Genomic DNA, 14,494 nt, shown 5'->3' on the forward strand with positions numbered 1-14,494 from the left:
TTAGAACTGAATTTAGAAATAGTCTTGAAACAAATCTTTGCGCTTAACAAATGAAATGAATTATTTATAGCCTAATTGATGTTTGTGCATCAAGGTTTCCCTATCTACTAAAGCGAAAGTGAAAGTAGATAATGAGAGGCCTTTTTTCTCATTCTCGTGCTGCAGATGGTCTGTTTAACTGTTTTCTTGCTAGTGACATGCTCAGTTCCCCTTCGGTTGGGGAACTTCAGTGCCATAGAGTGGATTGATTGAAATCCACGAATGGGAGGATTCGGTTCAGAAGCCGCTTGTCTGAAAGAGTATTGAACGGGCCAATGAATGCAATGAATTGGCAGCGTAAGCTTGCACAGGTGTACTTCATTGCCAATTATCCCAGCATATAAGCACACCTGGAGCGAGCAAACGCCATCCTTTTCGCTTCAGAGACTTTCTGATCGAGTCGATGAGGGTTCCTCCTGCTGTGACCAGCGATTCTGAGCGAACGAGAGCATTCTCCCGGTCCAGAGTGTGTACACGCAGCGGCAGACGGTCGAGCTGGGTTTCTCCCTTGCCTGGCGTTCTTTGGGTCCGGTCCTCCAGAGCGGTGCGTATAAAGTTGCAAACTTCACAGAAAGAGCAACACAGTCACGCAGCACGTCCTTTTCAGGACGGCGCTCCGACTGTGCGTTTCTGGATGCGGTGGTTTCCTGTCCTCGGATGATGGACACGGGCACTGCGTTACATGTCTGGGGGGTCCAGCATGTTAATGCGCTGCTCGCGGGCAGTTCATGTCGTCATTGCGATGCCATGACTGTTGCACAGTAAAGATCGCGGCTAGCCTTTGCAAAAGGGCGAACCACCCCAATTGTCCCATGCTCTGCAGCGGGCACTCGGGCAGATCTGAGGGTTTCAGCGAGAGATAATCCGTCGCCCGCTGACCTCCCGCTCCTCTAAGCGCTCCATCCAAGCTTTGGGCGGGGGAAGCGATCCGTCTAACAGATGGTAGCCCTTACGCCCGATGACACCGGAGACCAGACGTCCACCGCGGCATCGGAGGGTGGGCTTTCATTGTCCGATGATGATCCAGACCCGCTCGCCCCCTTCGGGCTGGTGAGCGCTGTCACTACGGATCCTGAAACGGACATGTTAGCCGTGCTTTCCCGGGCTGCTTCGGCCGTGGGTTGGAGATGGTTTATCCCCCAGCTCCGCGGCCGGACCGACTAGAGGGGCGTTCCCTTCTTCCCGGAGGTGCACAGTAGGCTCACGCGGTCTTGAAAAGCACTTTTTTCTGCTCGTGCTGTGTGTCCCTCCACCCTCACCACTTTTGACGGTGGAACAGCCAGGGGGTATGTGGCGATTCCTCAGGTTGAGTGCGCGATGGCGGTCAATCCGCGCGTCGCCTCTTCTTGGCGGGGTCCACCTCGTCTCCCATCCAAAGCCTGTAAGTTATCTGCCTCCCTCGGAGCTAGAGCTTACATAGCTGCGGGCCAGGCTGCTTCCGCCTTGCATGCGATAGCCACCTACCAGCGCTACCTAGCGCAGGCGCTGGCCGAGCTGCACGAGGTTGGGTCCAACCCAGGCTTACGAGCTTCGCACCGCCGCCGACTTAGCTCTTCGGACTACTGAGTCCGCTGCATGTGCGTTGGGGAGGACGATGTCCACATTAGTGATCCAGGAGCGCCACCCCTGGCTGATATGCGCGAAGTCGACAAAGTACGCTTTCTTGACTTTCCCTATATCCCAAGCCATGTTCGGCGACACTGTCTGTGAATTCACCCAGGAATTCAAGGCGGTGAGAGAGCAGTTGATGGGTGATGTCTTATCGGCGATCCGTAGCCCGCTCCGCCCGCCGTGCCATTCATACCTGCTCCCTGCCAAAGGCTACGAGAGCTGCTCCGCCCCCGCACACGCCTCTGGCGAAGCGAGCACGTCGGGCACCTCAGAAGCAGGCAGCCCCCCTGCTCGCGGGCATCTGCATACTCAATTTCTTGACGACTGGCTGATTTTTGCCCTCTCTCGGAGCAATTGATTATGCACAGAGACAAAGTGCTCCGGCACTTCCACCTGTTGGGGTTTCAGGTCAACCGAGAAAAGAGCAAACTCGCAACCGTGCAGAGGATCTCTTCTCTCGGGCTGGAGCTGGACTCGGTCACCATGGCAGCGCGCCTCTCCGGGGAGCGCGCTCAGCTGATGCTGTACAGTCTGAGAGAGCTCGACAGTAAAATTGGGGTCCCACTGAAACTATTTCAGAGGCTCCTGGGGCATATGGCATCCGCAGCCACTTCATGCCGCTCGGATTATTCTAAATGAGACCACTTCAGCACTGGCTTCACGATCGAGTCCCCAGACGCGCATGGCACGCGCGCGCACACCGAGTCTCTGTTACTGCGCTGTGTCGCCGCGCCCTCAGCCCTTGGAGCGACCCCTCGTTCCTACAGGCTTGGGTGTCTCTAGAACAGGCGTCCAGTCTTGTTGTCGTTTCAGCAGACGCTTCCAACACGGGCTGGGGGGCTTTGCATTGCGGGCATGCGGCTGCGGACCTGTGGAAAGGTACCCAGTTGCATTGGCATAACGCCTGGAGCGGTTGGTAGTGTTTCTCGCTCTCCACCGTTTTTTTCCGGTGCTGGAGCGGCAACACGTGCTGGTCAGGACGGACAGTACGGCGGCGGTGGCGTATATCAGCCGTATGGAGGGTATGCGATCTCGCCGCATGTCTCAGCTCGCCCGCCGCCTGCTCCTCTGGAGTCATCCGCGGCTGAAATCGCTGCACGTCATTCATATTCAGGCAAGCTCAACCGTGCAGCCGATGCGCTCTCACGGCAGCCTTACTTCCTGGAGAATGGAGACTCCACCCCGAGTCTGTTCAGCTGATATGGGCGCGATTCAGGGAAGCCCAGATCGATCTGTTGCTTCCCCCGAGATCGCTCATTGCTAGTTGTTCCTTACCTGACCGAGTGCTCTCGGCACGGATGCACTGGCTTACAGCTGGCTTCGGGGCATGCGCAAATATGCGTTTCCCCCAGTGAGCCTGCTCGCGCAGTTACTGTGCAAGGTCAGGGAGGACGAGGAACAGGTTGCTGGTTGCGCCCCTCTGGCTCAACCGGAGCTGGATGTCAGAGCTCTCCCTTGCGATAGCCCTCCCCTGGCAGTCCCTTCGAGAGAGCACCTACTCTCTCAGGGACAGGGCACCATCTGGCACCCTCGCCAATCTTTGGAGGTCTTTAGACGCGAGGAAGACTTAGGTAACCTCCGATTGCGGTGGCTAATACCGTCACTCGGGCTAGAGCCCCCTCCCCGAGCGCGCCTATGCCCTGAAGTGGAGTCTATTCACTGAATGGTGTGTCTCTCGCAGAGAAGACCTCCGTAATTTGCCAGATCAGCGTTGTGCTTTCTTTACGCCGAGAGAAGCTGGAGAGCAGGCTGTCGCCCTCCACACTCAAGGTTACGTGGCTGCCATCTCCGCTCTCATGACGCGGTGGCTTGCAGCACCGTGGGAACGCATAACCTCATCATCCGGTTCCTCAGGGGCGCTAAGCGAATTAATCCACCTCGCCCCCTCTCATGCCCTCTTAGGATCTCGCCCTCTCTACACAAGCCGCGTCAGATCCCCCCCCCCCCCCCCCCCCCCCTCCTCCCTATCGGGATTGCACGCTTCCCAACGTACTGTCGTATTTTCCTAGAATTATCTAGATGCTCACGACTTCCCAAAAAATATATCTAAATCCGTAAGACTTCTGTCGAAGTAGGATAAATTAGGGCCAGGGACACGTTGGAGGACCGCGCCTCCCATGATGTGGGTGCCTCACGCTTGCTTGACTATCCCCTCATCGGGGGCGTTGGTAAGGTGCAGTCATTATGGCGCTTTCCATACTTCTCCCATTCGTGGATTTCAATCAATCCACTCTATGGCACTGAAGTTCCCCAAACCGAAGGGGAACGTTCGAGGTTACAGAAGTAACCCTTCGTTCCCCGTGGAGGGGAACGGAAATGCCATACTCCGTCGCCATAATGACTGTCCCTTAGCTGTTTGAAAGTCTCTTTAGCTTAAAAGGATGGCGTTTGCTCGCTCCAGGTGTGCTTATATGCTGGGATAATTGGCAATGAAGTACACCTGTGCAAGCTTATGCTGCCAATTCATTGCATTCATTGGCCCGTTCAATACTCTTTCAGACAAGCGGCTTCTGAACCGAATCCTCCCATTCGTGGATTTCAATCAATCCACTCTATGGCACTTCCGTTCCCCTCCTCGGGGAACGAAGGGTTACTTCTGTAACCTCAAACGTTTTTCCACTTACAAAGTCTGTCATGTAAATAGCAAATGCGCTATGGCGCATTGCAACTGGCTCTTAAAGGGAATGGGAGATGAGACTCTGATTGGTTTATTCTCGAAACACACCTATAACTCATTAAGAAAATAAACTCAACCCTTTTAGACCATGCGCCACTGCACAAAGCGAACTTTTCCGTCCTTGAATTAGCAAAAGTGGATTCTGACATGCCCTTAATGTGTTTGCGCCCTGCACTTTGCACTTTGCGCATGGATTGTTAAAATAGAGCCCAATATCTCAACTGTTGACATTAAAGTATCTAGCAACAGTATCTCGGTCCTGGCAACAGGGGGGAAGTTCCAAATGCAGCTTTTATTGAAAAGATAATGGCGACCCAGGCTCATTCTGCAGACCATGAAATACTTCCCATGAGGAAGGTATGTTTGCAGTTTTTGTTTACGGGAAACCACGATAGGCCGCTGTGTATGCTTTTGCTTATCTCAAATGTCTTGCAGGTGCCATTCAAGCCTGCCTTTGACAAAGACTGCTGTTGACTGACTGTTTGACTGACTAAATGACTGACTGACCGACCAATCGACTGACCCACCCTCCTCCTTCCCTAAACCCAACCAACTTTATCGATTGACCTATATGACCTATGACTCATAACACTAGTTAGTGTAACTAGTAAGTTCCATGATAAAGTTCCTGCAAAACTCATAATTTTACATGAGTAAATTGTAAGGGGAAAGGGTAAATAAATCCAACAAGAGATTTACCATCAAGACACATTGTTATATACAATGTTGCTTGGCTACTTTTCTATTGATAAAGGGCAACAAAACTTGATCTGGATCTAGTTGCCATAATTAGCGGAGCTGTGTCTCACCTGGTTGCCCACTGATCTCGTCATTGCCCAAAGTTGCCTGGCAACATTGCTTTAGGGACATCAAATATTTTCATATTCAGGTATAATTTGTATATCCAAGTTGACATACAGCACATTATTTTACATGTTTGTTTTTTTTTGTTTGTGTATTAATGTAGGATATTAGGATGCTGTTAGATAGCATCTCTCAATAATAAAAGACAGCATTGCACAGCATCACCTGACCTACAAAAGTGAAACAACAAAATGTTATCTCTTGACAACCTGTGGGCAGGTATAAAAAGACTGAGCTCTTAACAAATTAGTCACTGGTGAAGAACACTTAAACAGGTAAGTGAATCAAATTTATAAATGCTCTATATAAATGTTATGCTGTATAATAACCATATTCAAATACAACAACAAAAAAAGATGAACTGTTATATGCTCTCACAATTTTAACTAAATACAGAATATGTGCTCTAAAGATGCTGTGATGTATTAATGCAGCATTGGGTCAAATATGGACAATATTTCAAATTTAAATTAAATGACATTTTTGTCTATATTTGTTCCAGTGTTGGGTGAAAACAATCCACATTTTATATGGTGTAGAGTTTATTTATTTATTGGGGTTATGTCAATTTAAGCAGATTGATTACATAGTCTGTATTTATTACATTTTGTACTTTGAATATTGTTATCTAAAACTTTTGGGTTGTTTTAACCCAGCATTGTGGGTCAAATAGGGAAAAACCCAGCGGTTGAGTTTGTTTCTATTTGACACAACACTGATTAAAATAGCCCAGTATTTTTAAAGTGTTATGCTATGTTAAACAATATTTTCAAAACCACTAAAGTTATTTATTTTTTGTTTCAGTTTTGTTCATTTTAAAAGAACTAAAATTACGGCTAAGCCATCATCATCTGATGTACAAAGGTGAAATATAGAAAAAGCATTTTCTCTTCAGAACCTGTGGTCAGGTATAAAATGACTAACAAATAAGCCACTTACTTTTGCGGTTTCCAAGAGGGCTTTAACAGGAACTTAATGTGATTCAAAATTATGGTCTAGTTATACGAATATACATTTATATTCAATTTAAAGTAAAATTATTTTAGTTTTATTCTGTAAGCTACAAGATACATTTCTCCCAAATTTAACATGATACTACTTTTAGTTATAGATATCTTATAAATATCTTGTAAAATGTTATTTACTGTCATCATGGCAAAGATCAAATAAATCCGTTATTATAAATGAGTTATTAAAACTATTATGTTTAGAAATGTGTTTAAAAAAAAAGTCTCTGTTAAACAAAAGTTAGGGAAATAAATATTTAATAAATATATAATACTAATAATACTTCTGACTTCAAATATATATATATATATATATATATATATATATATATATATATATATATATATATATATATATATACACATATATATACATATATATATATATATATATATATATATATATATATATATATATATATATATATATATATATATATATATATATATATATATATATATATATATATATATATATATGTATATATTCCAGAATGTAGCAGGATTGTTATTTTAAAATCATGCCTATTTTTTTAGGTGCTTTGCAGCTATAAAACAAGGTTCTAAAGTAGTTATTTCAAAACAACCTTTAACCTTTAAAAGGTGCTCTAGAGACAGATTCTGGAGGCCATGGTCTTTAGCCCGGTAGCCAACTCACAAACATAAAAATGCGGGTTCGATCCCAGCTTAGGGGTGCGTTTCCCAAACAACAGCATAACTTGTGGCTGAACTATTGTAGTACCATGCATCATTTGGGAAACGAACGATGTAGTAATTTGAATAGTTGAAAATACTACAATAGTTGCTCTGTCGCAGATTCACCGTTTGAACCATGTAAACCTCAACTCCTCGTAAAACCTCCATAATGAAGCTCTAAATGGACTGTACTAACAATGTCTTTAGAGAAAAAAAAAATTTTATGCAAATTACATTGTTTTACATACACATGCAGTAAAAAAATCCAATATTAGTTTTGGTAAAAACATGCATTTTCCATATTAATTGAAAATATATGTAAATAGTCATATATGGCCAAAGTTTCCTTAAACAAATAACGAATTTTATTGATACTATTTCATTTTCTAGTCTTAAACATGAAAAAACACTTAACTAACACATGTATTATCTCATATATAAATCATTACGCTAACGGTTGTAATTTACAGCAGGCAATTTATTATGAAAAAAAAATTCTAATTAATTGTAATTATTATCATTATTAATTTATTATTACTGTTATTGTTATTAAGTAGGATATTGTTTTTTAAGTCTACTTTTACAATTAATAATACAATCAATATGACACATTCAAATGGCATAAATGTTTTCAAAGTGCACTGTAAAGGGAGCACAATTGTCAATATAAAGATCGCAAAAACTGAACTGTAAAAATACTTTGAAAGCAAATTACACCTAAGAAAGATGACTTTAATGCTTTTTCCCTATTCCAAGTTTAAACACTCTAAATGAATAGGGCTTAGGGGGAATTTCTAGAAATATAACATAACCATGAAATATGCTTCTAACAACAGCTCCAGAGGTGTAGTTGAAAACGTACAAGTTTACCACACAGTTTGCAAATGTTCGTTCGTTGGAACAATGGATTTGGGAAATGACAAATCAAAGAAATATATTTGTAAAAACAGAAATTGCGACCTTGCTATCGATGCAAGTTGTTATCGATGGTTTTCAGAAACACACCCTAGGTTGGGTGCAGTAGGACCAGGGAGTTAGCCTACATTTACATTCCCTTAAGTCAAAAAACGAATGTCGTGAAGATTCGTGAAATTAAGATTTAAAAAGACATTATATAAGAAAAATCTTTGATTTTGATTGATATTTGATACACGAGTTTCTAAGACCTATATAATATCAACCTGATCAATACTGTTTAAAAACCTGTTGTATATGATGTGATACTTGTATTCTTTCATCCTAATATTCTTTTATTAAATAAAGTAACTAAAATTATTAAATTTCTTGATTGAAACTAAGCATAATTACTTAATAATCAATTTATTTTGTTGCAAAAAAATTGTGTTGAAAATCATGTATCAAATTTGATACAAGGTATAAAAGGAGCTTTTTTTTCCGAACAATGATGTCACATTTTTGTAATGTAATCAATATAATGCCTACTACAATGCAAACACACTGTTTTTGGATGATTAAATTAATATAAATAGTGACTGAAATACCATTTTAAAATAATTTGTGGGTATTTTTACAATAATTTATAATCGATAAACTATATTGATCAATTTATATGCATTTTTAGATGTCAAAAGAATAGAGGAAGATGATAGAAAAATCTTGAAAAAATGTCATCAGCATAATAGTCTTTGGCAATTAAAGTGACAGAGAGAAGATGAGGATGCATGGCCATGCATGATGATGGTCATTCAGACAGCAGTGATGAGGAAGAATATCAAGAAGAAAGTGTAGTCTAGACAAGCACAGAAGTAAAGGTCCCAACCACACAAACACAAAACACAAACACAAAACATAGTCAGAAAGCAGTCAGCAACTGGCAATGCAAAAATGAAAGAATACAGATGAAGAAAAATACAATATCGTGGTGCATTTGTTGAGTTCATTGCATCTGCTGAGGACTCATACCGACTGCTTTCTGACTGTGTCCTGTGTTTGTATTGTTGGGACCTCATCTACTTGTCTGGACTAAACTTTTTTCTTGATAGTCTTCCTCATTACAGCTGTCTGAATGACTATCATCATCATGCATGGCCTAAGGACTCCATCCTTCCTCATCATCTTCCCCTAACTGCTCAATAGCACTTTAATTGCCATCTATTATTATGGACTCTGTATATGTACAGTATTAAAATAGTTTGCTACTGATGAAATGCTATAGGACACTGGAGAACAAATAAACCTGCACAATATATTCAAAGATGGCAAGTCTATAAATACAGATGCCGAAGAAATTGAGAAATTCCTAGGCATGTACATTAACATGCGCCCCATAAAAGGTCAAGCTGCGGTGTGCTTTTTTAATGTTAGAAGGCATGATGCTGATCATTTTCCAACATGGAGAAACCTGACAGAGATAAAAACACTGCACCAGCAATGACTTCTCACTTCTGTGTACTGTGTAAATGTAAAGTGCATCTTTGCCTGAACAAGAACTGAAACTACTAGTACGCCTACCACAATGTGAAATAATAAAACACTGCAAAATGCTTAATGTAACAAAAAATAAAGGGATAAACTGCATGAAATGTTCTCTTTTGTCAAAAAGATAAGGGCAAATTTTTTCGTAATTAAAATTATCATTGTTTTGAGCAAAAAGTTGCACAAACGCCTGATGTATCAAATGTGATACAAAAAAAATATCATTAAAAAAATGTATATGGCAAATATGTTTTTTGTTTTTGCTTAATGGTTTAATAAACATCCCAGATCCAGAAAATTAGAATTTTCTGACTATTTTTTGACAAGTCAGGTTTTTTAAAAAAGAGAATTTTCTGGAAACCAAAAATCCACATTTTCAAAACATTCTGGAAACAAAAGTTGTTAGAAGGGTATCTAAAGAGTGGGAGATCATTCAATTAACGTGACATAACATAAGACCAATCTAATAGTATTCAGCAATGAAGAAATTTGATAAAAATTCTAATAAAATGTGATTTTCCTTGATAATGAAAATAAAGCTAAAATACATATGAACCATCATGTAAAGAATGCCTGTCTGGTTACTTAAATACTGATCATTATTTTCAAAATGTCAGATATGTTTGTAATGGACATAAACTGTTAATAGAAATTGTATGTGTATATTGTTTTTACAGAAAGGATACTTTTTAAGAGGCGTTGTTTTGAAGTGTGTGCACTGTGAGTCTTTCAGGATGAGGCATTTGCGCCTGCAGCTTCACCTGACACTCACTGTTTGCATTTTACTGAGTTCAGCAGGTAAGCGCTGGATGTATTTATTTTAGATTATATATTAGGCTGCTGCAGTCATTTGCATACGTTCACATCATAGTTGTCACCAAACACAGACATATTTATACAATATGAAAATTATTATTAGTCTCCATTCTGACAGAAGCACAGAGAGTCGACAAACTGATGCCTAAATATGGAAGCCTCAATGGAGGGACAAGACTGACCATATGGGGTCAAGGTATTAAAAAGATTTATTTTTTCAACATTCTGTTCTAATTGAGCACATTTTTCTTTTACAAAGCCAGTTTTTTTTTAAATACATTTTGTGAAATGCAGTGAATTTTATTTTTCTTTTATTAATTTTTAAATACTTTACTTTATTAAAGTTTATTTAAAGTTCAAAGAAATCATCTCCAGTGTTTTCAGCTGAATGCATTCTTTAAACATATACACATTTTGTTTTTGATGGCTTCAACACACTCCCAAATAATTGGGACAAATATTAAATTACAGTTAAAAATATAAATAAATAAATAAATAAAGTCCAAAGACATGCGAAATAAATGGCCGTAGTGTATGTGTTTGAATTTCTTCCATTGTTGGGTTGCAGCTGGAAGGGCCTCTGCTGCATAAAACATACGCTGGATAAGTTGGCGGTTCATTCCGTTGTGGCAACCCCTGATTAATAAAGGGACAAAGCCAAAAAGACACTGAATTAATGAATGAATATTCAGACTGAACAGCATTACATTGGTTTTACAATTGTACAAATGCTACCAGATGTCATAGCAAAGACATGCTACCTCAGTAAATCAATGCCTTGCTATTTTGTGGGCCACAGTACCTACAGTATAGGTTCTGCTGGTTAGTAGGCCGGTGTTCATAATGTTACAGCTCTTTGATGTAATATTGTAAAAAATTAAGAGAATCTAGAGACATCAGTCTGGGTAGAGCAAAGCAGGAAACCTGAGCAGAATGTGTGCGACCTTAGAGCTCAGCTGAATGGCATTGTGTGATAATAAATAAATAAAGTGTTAGTAGACTAGGTCCATTAGGTCCATTTGAGTATTAGTAGACTGTCTGCTTACTATCTGTTGGTACTGCTCCTTCAACAGACATTTAACTAACTAAAAGAAACTTTGCAAGTCCATGTTAACTTACACTAACCCTAACGCTAACTCCAACCTTAACCCCAACCTAACAGTCTACTCATAATTGAATGACAGTTGCAATGTTACTTAAATTCAACAAAGGGATCATCAAAAAAAAAAAAAAAAAAAAAAAAAAAACATCATGCCACATAGAGAAATTTCTCTGATTACACCAGCTATACAGCTGCAACATGGCTGCAAAAGCAAACAAGAAAACCCACAAATGTAAAGAAAATAATTTGTTTCTACAAACAAGCATTTGATTTATTACATTTATAATGCCATTAATGTGTTATAGCATTGATTTTCTTTTTCTTCTAAAAACATCTTTAATTTTTTTTTTTCAATTTTGCTAACGATAATCCCATATAATAACCCCTGCAAAACTATACCACAACATATTTTAAATTCTGAAACCATTATCCCAGTCTGTCAGAAAAGTCTGGTGGCAGGAAATTAGTTTTATACAGCTTTTCTGGAATAGCATCAATGATGTTTTCCGAATTAATTCTTGCAGGTGGGCCCACACATTTTACACTACGCCACTGGGTATAACGTTAATGTGGTTTTCTTGTGATCACATCCATGAAGCAGCTGAAGCATTGTAACATGTCAGTTTGGTTAAATAACGTCCTTGTAAAACTTGCATGTAAAATAATTAGCATGCTTCCAAAGAATTGCATTTTGTAATGTGAATAGTCCTTCGGCATTTTTGGAGAAGGCTGCAGCCATTAAACCTAAAATCGCTTTACATTTACAGAATAAGGTCTATGTGGTCAGCAAAACACTGGGGATATTTTATTGTGCCTTTGTTAATAAATGAAGCTTTTATCCATATTTTGAGTTTATTGCATTTTACAATATGTCACATAATTTTTTAGAATTGCTTGTGAAATGTATCTAATAGACATTTTCTTTTCTTAGGTTTTGCACAAGCCAGCCAGTTCAATCTCAATGCCAATGACCCAAACCTTGGCAACAAAGTCACACTGGTGTCGACCACAAGATCCATTACCTGTGATGTTGACAGAGATTCCTCTAACTCCAAGCAGATCATGTGTTACACAAGGTATTCAATCAATCAATCAAATCAATCAATCAATCAATCAATCAATCAATCAATCAATCAATCAATCAATCAATCAATCAATCAATCAATCAATCAATCATATCTTAAAAATAAGCAGGTTATAAACCAGTATTAAACGGTGTGAATTGTTTCTTACATTAACTAAACTAAAGTTTCACCAATAATTGACATGATATTTAATATATTATGTAACTAAAATATGAAAATATATGTTTGCAAGTTAACTAAAAAATTAATAGCCAATGGTGATTTCGTTGGTGAGGTTTCTGGCTTAATGTCATAACATGTTATGGCTCATGTTTCTCAGAGAAATGATTGTGTTTCATCATGTTCAGAGCTCTGCCAGAAGATAGTTACGGGGTGCGGGTCAGCGTGGATGGTGTGCCAATACCTTTCAGTAGCATTTGTAATGGAAACACATGGGATTACTGGTGCATATTCTATGTAAGATGGACTTTGATGTGCTTACTGAAAAACATTAGTACATATTTCTCAAAAAATAACAGTTTATTTAGCAAATAAAAATGCCCTGTTTGGTTTTACAGAGCCGATCATTCCGTACACCCACCATCCAAAGTATTAGTCCACTTTCGGGTCCCCCAGGTGAATATTTTTATTATTTTTCTGTTAATTGTCATCACTCTGTGTTACGATAATTGTTCAAAATGATACCTTTTATTACAACAATAATGAAAACTAATCAAATGCATGAATTTAAGGGACCGTGGTGACAATGCGAGGAAGAATTTTTACCAATGTGTATGGAAGTATGAGCACAAGTTCCAATGGCCTGGATGTGAAACTTTCAAGGTCCCAAAACATTTATTTATATATTAATATACAAATTATTTGAGAGGCATGAATTATGCTTGAAACTGTATTTTATTTGAACAGAGCTTACATGGGAGGCATGCCCTGTGAATTTTTAAAACCCAATTCAGAGGAAAAGTAAGTTTATCACAGTTATCATGACAATAAATCTATCTATCAATCTATCTATCTATCTGTATGCATGTATGCATGCATGCATATATATATATATATATATATATATATTTATATATATATATATATATATATATATATATATATATATATATATATATATATATATATATATATATATATATATATATGTAATTTTATTTTTATTTTTTTCTTTCTTTCTTCTCAGGTATGGCCTTAAATTGGATAATGGTGAATGGGGATATATGAGCTGTAAGATGACTGGAACATATATTGGTGAGGATACATACTCATTTAATGTTTCATAATTCATTCAATAGACTTTTGTTATACCTCTTTGCTTTGTTTTTCAGGACATCATAACTTCAGTTACATTGTCAGTGGTGAATATGGGAGGTCAGAGAAGTTTCATTTCACTTTACTAAAATTGACATCAAAGTCTGCACATTGCATTACAACTAAAGACCTTGAACTTAATTAACAGGAGCTTGCCAGATTTTGGAGTTTTCAGCATCTCAGCATTGAACAAGCTTGCCATGTTCCAGACTTACGCTGGTATGAATAACAATACATCTCCTTAAATAATAATGTACATGTACTTGCTTTGACAAAATCTGATATTTTTGAAAAAAAATGTGCCTTGTTGGTCTGTTTCAGAGGTGACAGGAGTTTCTCCATCTGCTGGCAGCATGTTGGGCGGCACATTACTGACAATTCAGGGACAAAACTTTGATGAGACTGACCAACCAGCTATGGTCTTAGTAGGAGGTAAACATGTAGCCATTATTGTTAAATTTCACACCAATTGCTGACAGGGAGCAGCTTGTTTGTCTTACATTTTCAAAAATAATCTATGACCCAATTGCCTTGCAGTTGCGGTTTTAGTGTATATATCAAAGTTTATCAAATTTTACCAATTTCTCCTGCCATAATACTTTGGATTACAGTTATAGTCAGTTATAGTCAAATATATCATATCATATATCATATCATATATCATATATATATATATCGTCATGTTCAGAGTTGATGTGCTTACTGAAAAACATTGGTACATATTTCTCAAAAAATTACAGTTTATTTAGTATAGTTTTAATAGCTAATTTCAAATAACTATTTTTTTGGCTATTATATAATGACAGTACATAATCTTTTTAGTTATTTTGCAGCTTAAAGTGTGTTT

The 14,494-nt window shown here is 39.0% G+C and overlaps 1 protein-coding gene across 2 annotated transcripts in view; it reads left to right on the top strand.

Annotated features, from left to right (window-relative positions):
* The first annotated feature begins 5,443 nt into the window (after window positions 1-5,443).
* Window positions 5,444-14,494, top strand: part of pkhd1l1.2 (PKHD1 like 1, tandem duplicate 2) — a 67,708-nt gene continuing 58,657 nt past the window's right edge. Inside the window, exons 1-12 of one of the 2 annotated variants that reach the window (NM_001166323.2) lie at window positions 5,444-5,466; window positions 10,008-10,128; window positions 10,265-10,342; window positions 12,180-12,324; window positions 12,681-12,789; window positions 12,891-12,948; window positions 13,065-13,155; window positions 13,240-13,293; window positions 13,520-13,587; window positions 13,665-13,707; window positions 13,796-13,866; window positions 13,969-14,079. In NM_001166323.2, the coding sequence (NP_001159795.2) occupies window positions 10,065-10,128; window positions 10,265-10,342; window positions 12,180-12,324; window positions 12,681-12,789; window positions 12,891-12,948; window positions 13,065-13,155; window positions 13,240-13,293; window positions 13,520-13,587; window positions 13,665-13,707; window positions 13,796-13,866; window positions 13,969-14,079 (892 nt within the window). In that variant the 5' untranslated portion in view covers window positions 5,444-5,466; window positions 10,008-10,064. Of the gene's footprint in view, window positions 5,467-10,007; window positions 10,129-10,264; window positions 10,343-12,179; window positions 12,325-12,680; window positions 12,790-12,890; window positions 12,949-13,064; window positions 13,156-13,239; window positions 13,294-13,519; window positions 13,588-13,664; window positions 13,708-13,795; window positions 13,867-13,968; window positions 14,080-14,494 lie in introns of those variants that run through there. The other variant, NM_001130399.1, reaches the window with a different exon arrangement.

This window comes from Danio rerio, chromosome 19 (assembly GCF_052040795.2).
Source record: "Danio rerio strain M-AB ecotype USA chromosome 19, GRCz13ab, whole genome shotgun sequence".
Lineage (NCBI taxonomy): Eukaryota > Metazoa > Chordata > Actinopteri > Cypriniformes > Danionidae > Danio > Danio rerio.